The 17,362-nt window shown below is 44.1% G+C and overlaps 1 protein-coding gene across 4 annotated transcripts in view; it reads left to right on the top strand.

Moving 5' to 3' along the window:
• Positions 1–17,362, top strand: part of LOC129706782 (solute carrier family 12 member 7-like) — a 286,498-nt gene that overhangs the window by 232,835 nt on the left and 36,301 nt on the right. For all 4 annotated transcript variants that reach the window (XM_055651265.1, XM_055651281.1, XM_055651273.1 and 1 more), the window contains exons 15-20: positions 1,600–1,719; positions 1,846–1,950; positions 3,216–3,384; positions 8,144–8,339; positions 14,593–14,762; positions 16,861–16,992. In XM_055651265.1, the coding sequence (XP_055507240.1) occupies positions 1,600–1,719; positions 1,846–1,950; positions 3,216–3,384; positions 8,144–8,339; positions 14,593–14,762; positions 16,861–16,992 (892 nt within the window). The remainder of the gene's footprint in view (positions 1–1,599; positions 1,720–1,845; positions 1,951–3,215; positions 3,385–8,143; positions 8,340–14,592; positions 14,763–16,860; positions 16,993–17,362) is intronic.

Consider the following 17,362-nt stretch of genomic DNA (forward strand, 5'->3'; position numbering starts at 1 on the left):
TTCTGCTCCCCGCAGCCAATATGATGAGAAGGCACAGTAGGCACAGTAAATGGCACTTTAACTTAATGATTGTCAAACCTTATATAAAATTGAACTTCAAGACGTCAGTCATCCATGCCGAATTGTATGTAATATTAGCATAAAACAAAATAAAATAAAACTTCCCATCTCCTTATGAGGAAAAGTACTGCTTATTTGGTGCTATCCCTGCGAGCTGCAGTGAGCACGTTCATGGTTTGGTTTAACAACCCGAGCCGCAGGAACGGTCTTCTCAGAGTCTGCAAGTCAATGAATTGATTTTATCATGCAGAGGATGGTTTCCCGAGTCTCGGCTAAACCAGCAATTTTTTTGTGTTTAGAAATAACTATATAAGGTTCTATTATCATTCCCAACATCAGCGGGAACCATGGCTGTATAGGCCAGTCAGGCACTACGAAAATGCCTGAAGCGGGAACTTGCTGAATTTTTTGCAAGACCGTCTGATGAGGCAAAATGGAAGAAGACATAAAAGAACATTCCTCCCCAGTGTAGTGAGAATGCATCCGCCACTGATATGCCACATGTTTTTGCAACTGGCGATTGAGCCTGGATGCAAATATCTCGATCATTAGTGTTCCATCGAGCCACAATGTCATTAAATACTTTGTGATTCAACATCCATTCTGTTGTCATTGATTTTACATGATGATACACCAGTGCCAAATGAGATTAGGTAAACTATCACCGGATAGGGGAGGGTGCCTAGCAATAGGGGGGGTTTAGGGAAGGGCACCTGTAAATGTAGATTTAGGGTAAATGGGAGGGGGATTTAAGGGGAGGGCACCTTTAAATGATGAATTAGGAAGGCATCAGTAAATGTAAAAGACTTGCGCTCAGCTTTCAACCTGCCACCAGCTTCAGTGAACCGCTTCCTGCCGATGGAGGCGTGGGGTGTGTTGTCGCCGACACCGTGATTAGGTGTCAGTGGGAACCACTGCTTGGGACTGAACGACCCAAGCAGTCGTTCCAGGTGCGACAGAGGTTCACCTGTACCTCCTCCAACCTCATCTACTGCATCCACTGCTCTAGATGTCAGCTGATCTACATCGGTGAGACTAAGCGGAGGTTGGGCGATCGTTTTGCCGAACACCTCCGCTCGGTCCGCAAGAACCTACCTGACCTCCCGGTGGCTCAGCACTTCAACTCCCCCTACCATTCCGAATCCGACCTCTCTGTCCTGGGCCTCCTCCATGGCCAGAGTGAGCACCGCCGGAAATTGGAGGAGCAGCATCTCATATTCCGCTTGGGCAGTCTGCACCCTAGCGGCATAAACATTTAACATTTTAACTTCTCTCCCCTTTCCTCTCCCTCATCCAACTTTCCCTTTTCCTGTCTCCCCCCCTTCCCCCCCCTCCCCACCATCCCTGAAGAAGGGTTTTGGCCCGAAAACATTGCCTTTCCTTCTTCCTAGATGATGCTGCACCCCCGAGTTTTTCCCAGCCCCCCCATAGTTATTGAATGTATTGCATGTGACAATTAAACACTTGACAATCTCAAATCCATCAAATTGATCTGGTCCAGCCTGTTATGTATCTAACCTTCTGGTATTATACTTCTAGGACCTTGTCTTTCCTGGGTATGAGCTTGTGTCTTGCCTTGATGTTCATCTGCTCTTGGTACTATGCACTGGTCGCAATGGTGATAGCAGGATGCATCTACAAGTACATTGAATATCGAGGGTGAGATGGTTACTACTTTACATTAGTAACTAACATTTTTGGATAGGCGTTTATTGCCGGATGAACTTGATGTGGCATGATTTCTGCCCATGTTTTCCTTAAATACAATCTGAAATTACTTTTCAGAGCTGAGAAAGAATGGGGTGATGGGATCAGAGGCCTGTCTCTAAATGCAGCTCGATATGCTTTGCTCCGATTGGAAGATGGCCCAACTCACACAAAGAACTGGAGGTAAAATTAGAATGAGAGATTGTTAATGCAGATTTTTAAACTTGTTCAAAATTATCTTTCCGGATGGATTATAGCAGAAAGTTTGGTCCCCTGCTTCCTTACTATCTTTAATTTTGTATGTTGCAATTTATTTTAACAAATTAATGATAAATTTTCATGGTGACTTGGTCAAAATGACGGGCAGGTTATTGTTGAGATTCAAACACTTGCCCAGTCAATGCAATAATGACAATGATGATTTATCCTGAGTTTAGTGCAAAATAAAAAAAGCATAGTCCAGAGCACTTACTTGGAAGCAGAAACTTGAAAATCTGGTAAACTTGCTGATCCTACAAAGACCAATAGGAGAGTTAGTGGTGAAGTGGTTCATTAACCAGAAACTAATTTGGCACCAAGCCACTAATGAAATAACACTGTATTGAAAATGACCCATGTTGACATTTGAGCCAGTGACCAGTGTTGACAGTTTGTTCCAGCCACAATTAGATAATTAGGGCTAGAGGTAGATAGGAATGCACATCCTAGGTGTTGCATTTTGAAAAATATAACTTGGGCAGGACCTACACAGTGAATGGTAGAGCTCTGGGGAGTGTTGTCATGCAGAGGAATCTAGGAGTGCAGGCACATAGTTCCATGAAGGTGGAGTCACAGGTAGATAGGATGCTCAAAAAGGCTTTTGGCACATTGGCCTTCATCGTTGGTGAGATGGCATTTAGAGTATTGAGTATAGTTCTGGGCACCATGTTATAGGAAAGATGTTGTCAAGTTGGAAAGGGTACAGAGAAGATTTACGGAGATGTTGCCTGGACCCAAGGGTCTGAGCTATGGGGAGAGATTGAGCAGGCTGGGATTTGGAGCACAAGAGGGTGATGGGTGATCTTAGAGGAATATAAAATCATGATAGGAATAGATCGGGCAGACGAGCAGATTTTTTGCCCAAATAGGGCAATTGAGAACCAAAAGACATGAATTTAAGGTGAAGGGGAAAAGATTTAATAGGAATCTGAGGTAACCTTTCCACATATAAGGCACTGGGTGGCTGGATCAAGCTGCCAGAAGAGGTAGTTGAGGCAGGTACTATTGCAACATTTAGGAAACAATTAGATGGGTACATGGAGGGGGACAGGTTTAGAGACATTTGGGCCAAATGTAGGCAGATGGGACTAGTGCAGAAAGGACATGTTGGCCGGTGTGGGCAAGTTGGGTCAAAGGGCCTGCTTCCATGCTCTATGACTCTATGACTCTTTTGTTTTATTTCGTTGTAGACCCCAACTGTTGATTTTGCTGAACCTTGACCCAGAGCAGAATGTAAAACACCCTCGCCTGCTGTCACTCACCACACAACTCAAGGCTGGCAAAGGGTTGACCATTGTTGGCTCAGTATTGGAAGGTATATTCCTGGAGAGACACTCGGATGTGCAGAATGCTGAGCAGGTAAAGCTGTCTTTATTGTTGATCTATAATCATGCATCTTGAACAGCATATTGTATGAAGGTAATTTACAGGCATATTTTCATTACTAATAGTCGCTCAGAGATTTATTTTAATGCACCGTCTCTTGGGGTGGTGGAACGGATCCAGTAGTACTTTTCAAAAGGGTAAAGAAAAATGTAGGAGTTGGCAATGAATGGGAGTGGGACTATTTGGATGAGTTTTTTTAGCTGAGCTGTGATGAGAGTAGGTGTTCGGCACGGACTAGAAGGGTCGAGATGGCCTGTTTCCGTGCTGTAATTGTTATATGGTTATATGTGCATGATAGGTCAAATGATCCCCTGCAGACCTATTTTGGGAAGAACAGATTTTGTTTATGTACCATTGTTGTTTCTTTGGCAAATGTGTTTTGAGGCAGTTTACGTCATAGATATATGTAGTTTCATACTGAGATTCTTCATAATCTTTTCAGCAGAAACCAAACGGTCTATTGAGTATAGAAGTTGGGATGTAATGTTAAAATTGTACAAGGCATTGGTGAGGCCAATTCTGGAGTATGGTGTACAATTTTGGTCGCCTAATTATAGGAAGGATGTCAACAAAATAGAGAGAGTACAGAGGAGATTTACTAGAATGTTGCCTGGGTTTCAGCAACTAAGTTACAGAGAAAGGTTGAACAAGTTAGGGCTTTATTCTTTGGAGCGCAGAAGGTTAAGGGGGGACTTGATAGAGGTTTTTAAAATGATGAGAGGGATAAACAGAGTTGACGTGGAAAAGCTTTTCCCACTGAGAGTAGGGAAGATTCAAACAAGGGGACATGACATGAGAATTAAGGGACTGAAGTTTAGGGGTAACATGAGGGGGAACTTCTTTACTCAGAGAATGGTAGCTGTGTGGAATGAGCTTCCAGAGAAGGTGGTGGAGGCAGGTTCGTTTTTATCATTTAAAAATAAATTGGATAGTTATATGGATGGGAAGGGAATGGAGGGTTATGGTCTGAGCGCAAGTATATGGGACTAGGGGAGATTATGTGTTCGGCACGGACTAGAAGGGTCGAGATGGCCTGTTTCCGTGCTGTAATTGTTATATGTTATATGGTTTATATATGGTCAGAAATATCTAACATGAAAACAGAGAAATAGAGTCAACATTTCATGTCAATGATCTCCAATCAGATGGTTCCTGAACTGCTGTGTATTTCTGCTTTACTATTTTTATTTCAGTATAGAAGTCGGGAGGTCATGTTTCAGTTGCAAAAGATGTTGGTGTGACCACATTTAGAGTATTGTGTTCGTTTCTGGGCACTGTTGGTATGGAAGAGATGGTGTCAAGCTGGAAAGAGTACAGAGAAGATTTACAAATATGTTACCAGGACTAGAGGGTCTGAACTATAGGGAGAGGTTGAGCAGGCTGCGACTCTATTCCTTGGAGCACAGAAGGATGAGGGGTGATCTTGATGAGGTATAAAATCATGAGAGGAATAGATCGTGCAGATGCACCGTCTCTTGCCCAGAGTAGGTGAATTGACAATCAGAGGACATAGGCTATAGGTGAAGAGTAAATGATTTAATAGAATCAGAATGAGAATCAGATTTTATTCGCCAAGTATGTTTTGCAACATACGAGGAATTTCACTGGCCGGGTCAGTCATACAATTCAAAGCAACAGACTCAAAAAACACATTTTAACATGAATATCCACCACAGTGACTCCTACACATTCCTCACTGTGATGGAAGGCGAAATAAAGTTCAAGTACTTCCCTTGTTGTTCTTCCTTGGTCGGGAGCCTCGAACTCCTGTTGACGGGATGATCTTGACTCCCGTAGCCGGTGGAGTTCGGGCCCTCCGTGTCGAGGCGTTCATCTCCCGCGTCGGGGGGGTTGTCAGCTCCCCCGTGCCGGGCGATCAAACCTCGCATCGGGGCTGGACGAACCTTCTGCGGCATTGGAGCTCCCGACTAGCCTCTCCCAAGACTGCGAGCCCTTGTTGGTAAGTCCGCAGGCCACGGTGGGAGCGATCCCAGGCAAGGGATCCGCTCCGATGTTAAGTCCGCGCCCTACGGTGGGGTTCAAGAGGCGGCATCCAGCTCCAGCGATGGTAGGCTGCAGAGCCCGGAGAATGTGATCCGAAAAATGATCACATCTCCGGGAAGGTAAGAACCTGAAAAAAAAAGGTTTCGCCAGATCCCCCCTCCCCCCACATAAAACAAACCAAAGTACATTAAATCAAACTTTTAACAAACACTAAAAATAACAAAAAGATGAAAAAGCAAACATACTGCCGGCAGGGCTGGCCATCTCCCCGGCGCCCCTGGTGGTCTGGAATCTGAATCTGAAGGGTAACGTTTTCGCACAAGGGTGGTGGGTGTATGGGACAAGTTGCCAGAGGAGGTTGTTGAGGCTGGAACTATCCGAACGTTTAAGAAACAGACGGTTACATGGATAAGACAGGTTTGGAGGGATAAGGACCAAACGCAGGTAGGTGGGACTAGTGTAGCTGGGACATGTTGTCAAGTGGGCAAGTTGGGCCGAAGGGCGTTTTTCCACACTGTATCATTCTATGACTCTTAATTTTCCGATTGGCATTTGGTGAACTTAAGTTGCACTCTGTGCATGAAAGGCGTAGAAATTTATAGAGAAAAATTGGTAGAGAAGAATATAATCCATCGAGAATAGAAGCCATATAATCCATGTTGAGCCAACCCAAAGAAAATTACACCCTAAAGGGGCTGTCCCACTGCGGCAACCTAATTGGCGAGTTTAAAAGAGTTTTGGAGAGTTTGAAAAAGTATCATGTTGAAGACCTCCATCGATTATGTAGAAGACCTCCTTCAACCTCCTTCGGCTATGTTGAAGACCAGCTTTGACTAGCTTTGGGAAAATTGGACACCGAATAGTGGAGAGTGAAGATGACCTCCTTCGACCTCTCTTCGACTATGTTGAAGACTATCTACGATGACCTTCGACTACCTTTGATTACCTTCGACTACCCTCGATTACCTAAAATAACCTACTACGACCTACTTGGACTAATCCTACGAGTAAAAAAGATATCGATTTTTTTTCCAAGGTGACCTTTTTTTACTCGCGGGCATTTTTCAACATGCTGAAAAATACGCCGCGACCCAGCTGAGGCCTCGAGTGCGCGGGGACTACTCTCGAGCATGAAGTAGAGTTACAAAGACCTCCTAGGACCTCGTGTCGACCATGCTGCGAGTACGAGTCGAGGGCAAACTCTTCTAAACTCGCCAATTAGGTCGCCGCAGTGGGACAGCCCCTCAACTGTCAGCGTGCGGCATCGGTTATGATTCATCGAAATGATCACCCAGCTACTTATTTAAAACATGAAAACATTCTTTCAGATGATGACATCCAGATGCACTACTTTGGGTTTAAACACTTTTCTGTAACTTTCCTCGAATTCTTCCATCAATTACCTTGAGCTATATGGACCCCAGCTATTGATTTCTAAGTAGAGGGGAGATGGAGAGAATCAAATGACTGATTTTTATGAAATCAGGATTTTGGAGAATTTTGGGGCATTTTCAGTTTAACTAAGAAAGTATGCAAATCCTTCCTTGATCTGCTCTGTTTCCTCTTTGTGAGTTTTAGTAGTTCTTGGTAATTTGAGCACCAGCAATACTCCTGCTTCTTGCCTTCCAGCCATGTATCTCTCTAATTAGTTGAGGCAGCCCAGAATGATGATCTTGGTGTCATACACCCAGTTTTATCTCCTCTTCCAGATGGGGAAACTCTTTGCCTCAGCTGGGCTATATTCCAGAAGGTGGGGTAAACAAACTCTGGAATCCAATTTATTATATTTGAGGGAAATAATCATAACATTTTGAAGTAACTCAGCCGGTCAGGCAGCATCTCTGGAGAACGTCAATGGGTAACGTTTCAGATCAGGACCTTTCTTCAGACTCTGAAATAAATGACCCAGAACGCCACCCATTCATGTCCTCTCAGTTACTCCAGTATTTTGTGTTTATTTTTGTATACTGGCACCTGCTGTTCCTTGTTTCTCCTCGTTATTGTGTTGGGTGTCGAAATTGAAGAATTCTTTATTGCCATATATAACCATATAACCATATAACAATTACAGCACGGAAACAGGCCATCTCGGCCCTACAAGTCCGTGCCGACACAACTTTTTTTCCTTTAGTCCCACCTGCCTGCACTCATACCATAACCTTCCATTCCCTTCTCGTCCTTATGCCAATCCAATTTATTTTTAAATGATACCAACAAAACTGCCTCCACTACTTCCACTGGAAGCTCATTCCACACCGCTACCACTCTCAGAGTAAAGAAGTTCCCCCCTCATGTTACCCCTAAACTTCTGTCCCTTAATTCTGAAGTCATGTCCCCTTGTTTGAATCTTCCCTATTCTCAAAGGGAAAAGCTTGTCCACATCAACTCTGTCTATCCCTCTCGTCATTTTAAAGACCTCTATCAAGTCCCCCCTTAACCTTCTGCGCTCCAGAGAATAAAGCCCTAACTTATTCAACCTATCTCTGTAACTTAGTTGTTGAAACCCAGGCAACATTCTAGTAAATCTCCTCTGTACTCTCTCTATTTTGTTGACATCCTTCTTATAATTGGGCGACCAAAATTGTACACCATACTCCAGATTTGGTCTCACCAATGCCTTCAAATGCTCCAAATTGAACTAGCACTCTTAAAATAAAACAAGAAAAGATGAAACGATGGTTGTGACTTTGTACCTCCTTCATGGGCCCTGGTTTATTTGATTTAACAGAATATTAAAGCTTTGATGGCAACGGAGAAGACTAAAGGTTTCTGCCATGTGGTGGTGTCATCCAATCGGCGAGATGGGGTCTCCCACTTGATCCAGTCCTCTGGACTCGGAGGAATGAAACACAACACTGTGCTGGCGGCATGGCCAGAATTATGGAGACAATCAGATGGCCCAGCTGGCTGGAAGGGATTTGTAGGTTGGTATTCATTCACTTAATGTTTGCACTGTGCTGCAGAGGTGGCATGATAAGCTAATTGTAATGTATTTAAAAAATGTATACATTTGGAGATGACCTGAGCGATGCATAAGACAGTACTGAGAAATTATCTGTTCCAGCCCAAGAGGCTGCTTTCTTCTAACTAGAACCAAGACATTTTGAAAGGAAACTAGAAAGGTCTTAGTTTAGTTTATTGTTTATTGTCACGTGTACCGAGATAAAGTGAAAAGCTTTTGTTGCGTGCTAACCAGTCAGCGGAAAGACAATACATGATTACAAATCGAGCCATCCACAGTGTACAGATACATGATAAAGGGAGAAACATTTAGCGCTTGTGCCAATAAAGTCCAATGAAAGATGGTCCGAGAATGTGTCCCTGAATCTGGAGGTGTGCGTTTTCACACTCCTATACCATATGCCTGGTAGGAGAGGGGAGAAGAGGGAGTGGCCAGGGTGTGACTCATCCTTGATTATGCTGCTGGCCTTGCCGAGGCAGCATGAGGTAGAAATGGAGTCAATGGAAGAGAGGTTGGTTTGTGCGATGGTCTGGGCCACATTTGCAATCTTGGATGGAGCTGTTCCCAAGCCATGCTGCGATGCATCTTGATTAAAATGCTTTCTACGATACATCTGTAGAAGTTGGTGAGAGTTGTAGGGCACATGCCGAACTTCATAAGCCTTCCAAGCATGTTGTGGCGTTGGTGTGCCTTCTTGGCTATTGCTTTAATATGGGTGGTCCAGGGGAAGTTGTTGGTGATATTGACTCCTGGGAATTTGAATCTTTCAACCATCTCGACTTCGGTGCCGACAAACAAACTGGGGTAAGTGTACCTTTACCTCCCCCCTCAACTCCGTTCAAGGACCCAAGCAATCGTTCCAGGTGCGACAGAGGTTTACCTGCATCTCCTCCAACCTCATCTATTGCATCCGCTGCTCTAGATGTCAGCAGATCTATATCGGTGAGACCAAGCGGAGGTTGGGCGATCGTTTCGCCGAACACCTCCGCTCGGTCCCGAAACGTTGCCTATTTCCTTCGCTCCATAGATGCTGCTGCACCTGCTGAGTTTCTCCAGCTTTTTTGTGTACCTGGGGTAAGTGTACCGCTTGGCTTCCTGGATCTCCACAATTCCACAATCTCCTTTGTCTTGCTGACATATAGAAAAAGGTTATTGTCCCGACACCAGGTCACAAAGTTCTCAATCTCTTCTCCAAGCACAAGCTAGTAGCAACAAGTTATTGAATATTGAGGAATAATCGAGGTTTTCTGCACTATAGATCGCAAGATTAGCATTTGGTGTAGAACTAAGTGGGTAAATGATAAAAAAAAACAGCAATGATTTGATTAAAGATGCAGTGGGGTGAGGGCCTTAATACTCTATTCCTATTGCTATGCTTCTCTTCGGGAACATGAAGTCACTTACAAATAGGGGTCAGATATGCTAAGGCATATGAAGGTAGATGCATTTCACAGGCCTAATCAGGTATATCCAAGGACTTTTTGAGAAGTCAGAGAACAAATTACAAGTGCCCTGTATGGATTAGACCCTGTATGAATTAGACCCTGTATGAATTAGAATTAGATAATTAGACATCATTAGGTGAGTTGCCAAAAAACTGAAGGGTTGCTAATGTTGTGCTTCTATTGAAGTTGGGCTGCAAGGAAAAGCCTGGTAACTAGAGACCAGCGAGCCTAATATCTGTGGACAGCAAGTTACTGGAGGGGTAAGAAAAAAAGTTGTTCGGCACGGACTTGTAGGGCCGAGATGGCCTGTTTCCGTGCTGTAATTGTTACATGGTTATATGCAGTTGGATAGACAGGAACTTATTAGGGAGAGTTAACATGGTTTAATGCGTGGGAGATTGGCTCTGATGAATCTGGTTCATTTGCTTGAAGAAGTAACCAAAAAGGTTGATGAGGGCAAAGCCATAAACATTGTCTATATAGACTTCAGCAAGGCACTTGATAATGTTCTGCATGGTAGGCTGTTCTGGAACGGTAGATCATACAGAATCCAGAGAGAGAGCTAGCTAGAATTGGCTTCATGGAAGGAAGCAGAGGGTGATGGTAGAAGGTCATTTTTATGACTGGAGACCTGTGACTAGTGGTGTGCCTCGGGGATCGGAGCTGGGGCCATAGCTTATATTTACATCAACGAGTTAGATGAGAACCTAGAAGACATGGTTAGTCAGCTTGCAGATGACACTAAAGTCGGTGAGAGCATAGATAGCGAAGATTCTTACTCAAAGATTACAGCAGGATCTTGATCAGTTGAGTAAGTGGGCTGAAGAATAGTTAACGGAGTTTACTTCAGATAAATGCAGGTTATTATTATTATCTATGGCAATAATGTCCCAGGAAGGACATTATTGCCATAGAGGGAGTGCAGAGACGGTTCACCTCTCTGCACTCTTGATTCCTGGGATGTCAGGACTGTCTTATGAAGAAAGACTGGATAGACTTGGTTTATACTCTCTAGAATTTAGGAGATTGAGAGGGGATCTTATAGAAACTTACAAAATTCTTAAGGGGTTGGTCAGGCTAGATGCAGGAAGATTGTTCCCGATGTTAGGGAAGTCTAGGACAAGGGGTCACAGCTTAAGGATAAGGGGGAAATCCTTTAAAACCGAGATGAGAAGAACTTTTTTCACACAGAGAGTGGTGAATCTCTGGAACTCTCTGCCGCAGAGGGTAGTCGAGGCCAGTTCATTGGCTATATTTAAGAGGGAGTTAGATGTGGCCCTTGTGGCTAAGGGGGATCAGGGGGTATGGAGAGAAGGCAGGTACGGGATACTGAGTTGGATGATCAGCCATGATCATATTGAATGGCGGTGCAGGCTCGAAGGGCCGAATGGCCTACTCCTGCACCTAATTTCTAATGTTTCTATGTTATTGCATTTTGGGAAGTCAAATCGGGGCAGGACCCTGGGGATTGTTGTAAAGCTGGGTGATCTAGGAATGCAAATACGCAGATTCTTGAAAGTATCATCACTGGTAGATAAGGTGGTCAAGACACCCAATGATGTCTAAATGAGTCTTCTCCTGGTTAAATAAAGGTTTAAAAAAAAAAAAAGAAGGCTTTTGGTACATTGGCCTTAGTTTGTCAGTGTATTAAGTATAGAAGGTTTGATATGTTCTTGCTGTATATGACATTGGTGACACTGCATTTGGAGTATTATGTTCAGTTTTGGTCACCTTGCAATAGGAAGAATGTCATTAAGCTGAAAAGAGTGCAGAGAAGATTTATGAAAATGTTGCCAGGACTTGAGAGCCTGAGAGGGAGAGATTGGGCAGGACTTTATACCTTGGAATGCAGGAGGCTGAGGGATGATCTTATAGAAGTGTATAAGATGATGAGGGGAATAAATAGATTGAATTCACAGAGTCTTTTACCTAGGGTAGGGGAATCAAGAACCAGAAAACATAGGTATATGGTGAGAAGGGAAAGAATTTCACACAGAGGGTGGTCGGCATATGGAACGAGCTGCTCGAAGAGATAGTTTGGGCAGCTACTATTACTATAACTTCTCCCCTCGAGTTTGCCTAATTCCCTTCACCTCACCCACCCACTGCAGTGACCACCAGCTCCTAATCTCCTCTCTTGCTAGCTTAGTTGTACCTGCACCCGATCCTCTCATCCCGAGGGCAGCGGAGGGAGCCGAGTGACATAATGGTGAGAGATTGGGAAGGGCAATTGAAGTGGCATGTAATCGGGAGGTCAGGATGGTCACTGTGGATATAGTCGATGTTCTGCAAAACAGTTGCCTAGTATAAACTTAGTCAGCTGATCTACATCAGAGGCCACATCGAGCACCTTGAAGGGCTGTTGGAGTCGGTGCTGTTTGATCTTTGGTTTTTTTTTGTTTTCTTTTTCCAAGTTTTGATGAAGGGCCCTACACCTGAAACATTAACTCGGTTTTCTGTTGTACACATGCTATCTAACCTCTTGTTTGCAGACCTCCAGCAACTTTTTTTTAAATTTAAGAATTTCTAAACAATTGTTTCTGTATCTCTCCCCAATCTGTTAAGAGTCACCAGGTGGTGCTGAAAGCTCAGTTTTATGTGCGGGGATTAAAACAAGTTGAACCACACTGTTAATCATATGCAAGAGTCACTGCACAGCAAGTGCGCAGATCATGGAGCTGCTAAAATGGGGCTTGCCACTGGTTTCACATTGCACGCATTTCCCTTCATGGTTGGAGGAGAGGAAAAAGGGCTTGCAGTCAGGGGCCTAATAAAAATCAGAGGACGGGATGATGTCTGGAACTTGGAGACTTTGAATGCCTGAGAGTCAGAACCTCAGGGGCATGCGGGCGTTGTCAGGCGGAGGTCGTTGGTGGAGCTGCGGGAGGGAAGAGAACAATGCAAGGTGCAGATGAAACCAGTTAAATTACAACTGAAGGTCAGCTTCCTGTTTGAGCTCTTGGCACTGAGCTGGAACCTGCTCAGTCTACAGAGGAACAGTGCTCTGAAAACATGCATGCTCTGGGAGTGCCCAACAACAGATGCTCTTCTGAACAACGTGACCTAATTTTCCAGGCAATATGCCAGAGGATCAGTGCACAGGGAATAGTGTCAACCTGTGAGCAACTGATGTGGAAACTGACGTGCAAGATTGAACGATGACAGGAAGAGTCTAGTTGTGCTCCTGGAGTGGAGCAATTGGATCTGGATGTGGTCACGGCTGCTTTCCACTGCAGAAATGTAATTTTCAGTCAACATTAATGTGTTTCCAGCAATAAACATCTGTTAGCCTTGTCAGTAAACACAGCTTATGGAGAAGCTGGGTACACAAAAATGCTGGGGAAACTCAGCGGGTGCAGCAGCATCTATGGAGCAAAGGAAATAGGTGACGTTTCGGGCCGAAACCCTTCTTCAGAGAAGCAGTTCTGGATAAAGTATATCTATATTTTAAATAGGGGGACAGGAAGTTCAAGGGGACAACACCGCATAAAACAAGCTGCTAGAAGAACACAGTGGGACTGGCAGCTTAATAGAGGGAAATGGACAGTTGATGTTTCAGGTTGAGACCCATCATATGGACCTGACACGAAAGGCTTCCTGGGAGTTCCAAGTTCCTCGGAATAAATATCGGCAGCAATTTTTCCTGGACTAGCTACATCAACATTATGGCCAAGAAAGTGCACCAATACCTCTAATTCTTTAGTAGACTTAGGAAGTTGAGCGTGTTCCCAACCCTCACCAACTTTTACAAATGCGCCATATCATAGAAACATAGAACATAGAAATTAGGTGCAGGAGTAGGCCATTCGGCCCTTCGAGCCTGCACCACCATTCAATATGATCATGGCTGATCATCCAACTCAGTATCCCGTACCTGCCTTCTCTCCATACCCCCTGATCCCCTTCTGGATGTATCACAGCGTGGTTTGGGAACAGCTCTATCCAAGACCACAAGAAATTGCAGAGAGTTGGGGACATAGACCAGCCCATCAGGCAAACTAACTTCCCTGCCATTGACTTCACCTACACTTCAGGCTGCCTCACCAGTATAATCAAGGACCAGTCCAGCTTCTCTCTCTTCCATTTGGCAAGGGATACAAAAGATAAAGAATGCTTACATCCAGATTCAGGGACAGTTTTTAGCCCATTTTCCCCATTGGAAGTGTGTGAAGATTGATTTCGAAGATACAAGATACAAGATACATTTATTTGGCACATGTGCCAGTTGGCACAGTGAAATGTGATCACTATACAGCCATACAATAAAATAAAGAACACAACACACGATAGATTTAAATATAAAACATCCCCACACAGCAGAATCAAAGTTTCCCACTGTGAGGGAAGGCACCAAAATCAGTCTCTTCCTCTGATGATGGATGATCAGCCATGACCACTGAGTTGGATGATCAGCCATGATCATATTGAATGGCGGTGCAGGCTCGAAGGGCCGAATGGCCTACTCCTGCACCTGTTGTCTATGTTTCTATGATGTTGACCCGTGGTCGGGGCCTCCGGAGCCCTCCGCAGTCGCCGCTACGGGCAGCCCGCCGCTCCAGCCCGCTCGCCGGGATGTTGGCTCCCTGACATTGGGGCTGTTCTTCCCTGTGGGAGTGTGGAACTACACCTAGACTGGAGGACTCGGTGCTGAGTTCAATTAGTCAACCCAGGGTACCCAGGAGGAGGGAAAGCATATTACAGTAAATCACAAATGTTGCACTTGGAAATAAAGGTTCTAGTAGCTAATGTGAGGATTCTATCTTGCTTTAGACATGGTACGTGAAACAACAGCCGCTCACCAAGCGCTGCTGGTGACCAAGAACATAGATAACTTTCCGACAAATCAGGAGCGTTTCGCTGGAGGCACCATCGATGTCTGGTGGATTGTACATGATGGGGGATTGCTGATGTTGCTGCCGTTCCTTCTCAGCCAACACAAGGTAAACCTTCCAGTCGCTCAGAGAAAAGCAAACACAAGAAACCGCAGATACTGGAATCTTGGGCAAAACACAAAGTGCTGGAGTAAGTCAGTGGGTCAGGAAGCAAATCTGGAGGGATTGGATATAGCCATATAAACCATATAATAATTACAGCACGGAAACAGGCCATCTTGACCCTTCTAGTCCGTGCCGAACACATATTCTCCCCTAGTCCCATATACCTGCGCTCAGACCATAACCCTCCATTCCCTTCCCGTCCATATAACTATCCAATTTATTTTTAAATGATAAAAACAAACCTGCCTCCACCACCTTCACTGGAAGCTCATTCCACACAGCCACCACTCTCTGAGTAAAGAAGTTCCCCCTCATGTTACCCCTAAACTTCAGTCCCTTAATTCTCAAGTCATGTCCCCTTGTTTGAATCTTCCCTACTCTCAGTGGGAAAAGCTTTTTCACGTCAACTCTGTCTATCCCTCTCATCATTTTAAAAACCTCTATCAAGTCCCCCCTTAACCTTCTGCGCTCCAAAGAATAAAGCCATAACTAGGCCACATTTTGGACCAGTTCATTCACCCGAAATATTACAAATCCATTCCCTCCAGAGATGCTGCCTGACCTGCTGAGTTACTCCAGATGTTCCGCGAAATTTGTGTGCTGCAAAGTTTACTCCCTTGCTGCTGGAGCCAGAAATGCAGCCTGCCATCCATACTCTAGTGTTTCCCCATAGTCCTTTCCTCATTTGCTGCTTGTCATGCCATTGACATAAGTTCTGCTGTCTAACCTAAATTGCACAATGTCCTTAGTTATAAACCTTACCTGGCCCTGATCCTACCAATATCTGATATCTCTTCCACTTACAATCCACCCATACCCCAATGGTTCTCTCGTGCTTGTCTTTGATTCTCCTGTTGCTGACCATACTCTCTATATTGCTCCAGCTAGTTTCTCTGAAACCATCTGTAAACTAGATTCTGGACAACCCACCATACTATTTGTTAAAAAAGGAACTGCAGATGCTGGAAAATCGAAGGTAGAGAAAAATGCTGGAGAAACTCAGCGGGTGAGGCAGCATCTATGGAGCGAAGGAAATAGGCAAAGTTTCGGGCCGAAACCCAATGGTTTCAGCCTGAAACGTTGCCTATTTCCTTCGTTCCGTAGATGCTGCCTCACCCGCTGAGTTTCTCCAGCATTTTTGTCTACTTACTATTTGTTGAAGTGTGTTGTATCGTAATATGAGGCATTTTTATGTGGTAATCTGTGAATAAATGATGCTGCTTACAGTACAGCTTTAACGCATATTTGCATCACATGAATTGGATATAACACAATGTAGTACATAGAACAGTACCACATAGGAACTAGACCACTTGGCCCACAGTGTCTGTGCCAAATATGATGCCGAGACAAACTATTATCTGCCTGCACAGAATCCATAACCTTCCATTCCCAATATACCTATCCAAAAGTTTCTTCAAGCCATTATTGCATCTGACATCTGACAACATGTTCCAGGCTCGAACTCACCACCCTCTGTGTTTTTTAAAAATAATAATTTACGGATGTTCCCAATAACCTATCCAAAACACTCTTCAAGTATTATCCATTGGCCTGACATCTAATGACGTGTTTTTTCTTTTACCCTCTGTGTTTTTTTGAAATAACTTTTTCGGATGTTGATGCGGAAACAAGGAACTGCTATCTGTTTATCCAGGCCAAAAGGGTGCAAAGTTCTGGATTTTTCTTTTACCCATTGATTGACACAACTTTTTCTTTGATGCGGAAACAAAGAACTGCAGATGCTGGTTTACACAAAAGGGTGCAAAGTTCTGGAGTAACTCAGCGGGTCAGGCAGCATCTCTGGAGAACACAGATAGGTGAGGTTTCGGGTCTGGTCTGAAGAAGTGTCGCAACCCGAAATGTCATCCAACAGTGTTTTCCGAAGACGTTGCATGACCGTTGAGTTACTCCAGCACTCTATGACCTTTAGTTTTTATGATGGAATTCTCTATAACATAAGGTTTCTTAGCATCATATCTATTGTGTTATAGCAGAACTCATTGTAATGGCTTGTACTGAAGAGGGGGATCTATTGCAGGTTTGGAGAAAGTGCAAGATGCGCATCTTCACTGTTGCCCAGATAGATGACAACAGCATCCAGATGAAGAAAGACCTGCAACTGTTCCTCTACCAGCTCCGTCTTGATGCTGAGGTTGAGGTGGTTGAATTGGTAAGATCTACCTGATCATAGATATATGGAAATAAATCTATCTGATTAGTAATTTGGCCCAGTGATGCATTCAAATGGTGGAACTGCATGTGATGCTGCTAAACAGTCACTCCACCTAATTCTGCTGCTTTTGCACTGACAATTTAATGACTGGCACTGAGTAATAACTCTGGCACTGGCTCAGGCCACTTAAATCCGCTGCCCTGGTCATTTTATAACTGTTTTGTTTTTACTTGTATTTTAATGTTGCTTTTTTTACCTGCACTTTTTTAAACTATTCGTACTGTTTTTTTTATCAGGAACTGGGTTGGTTTTTATTTATGCGTGAAATGTTTACATTTTTATGTGCGATGATCCGGTACAGAGAGAT

The sequence above is a fragment of the Leucoraja erinacea genome, chromosome 2 (genome assembly GCF_028641065.1).
Source record: "Leucoraja erinacea ecotype New England chromosome 2, Leri_hhj_1, whole genome shotgun sequence".
Lineage (NCBI taxonomy): Eukaryota > Metazoa > Chordata > Chondrichthyes > Rajiformes > Rajidae > Leucoraja > Leucoraja erinaceus.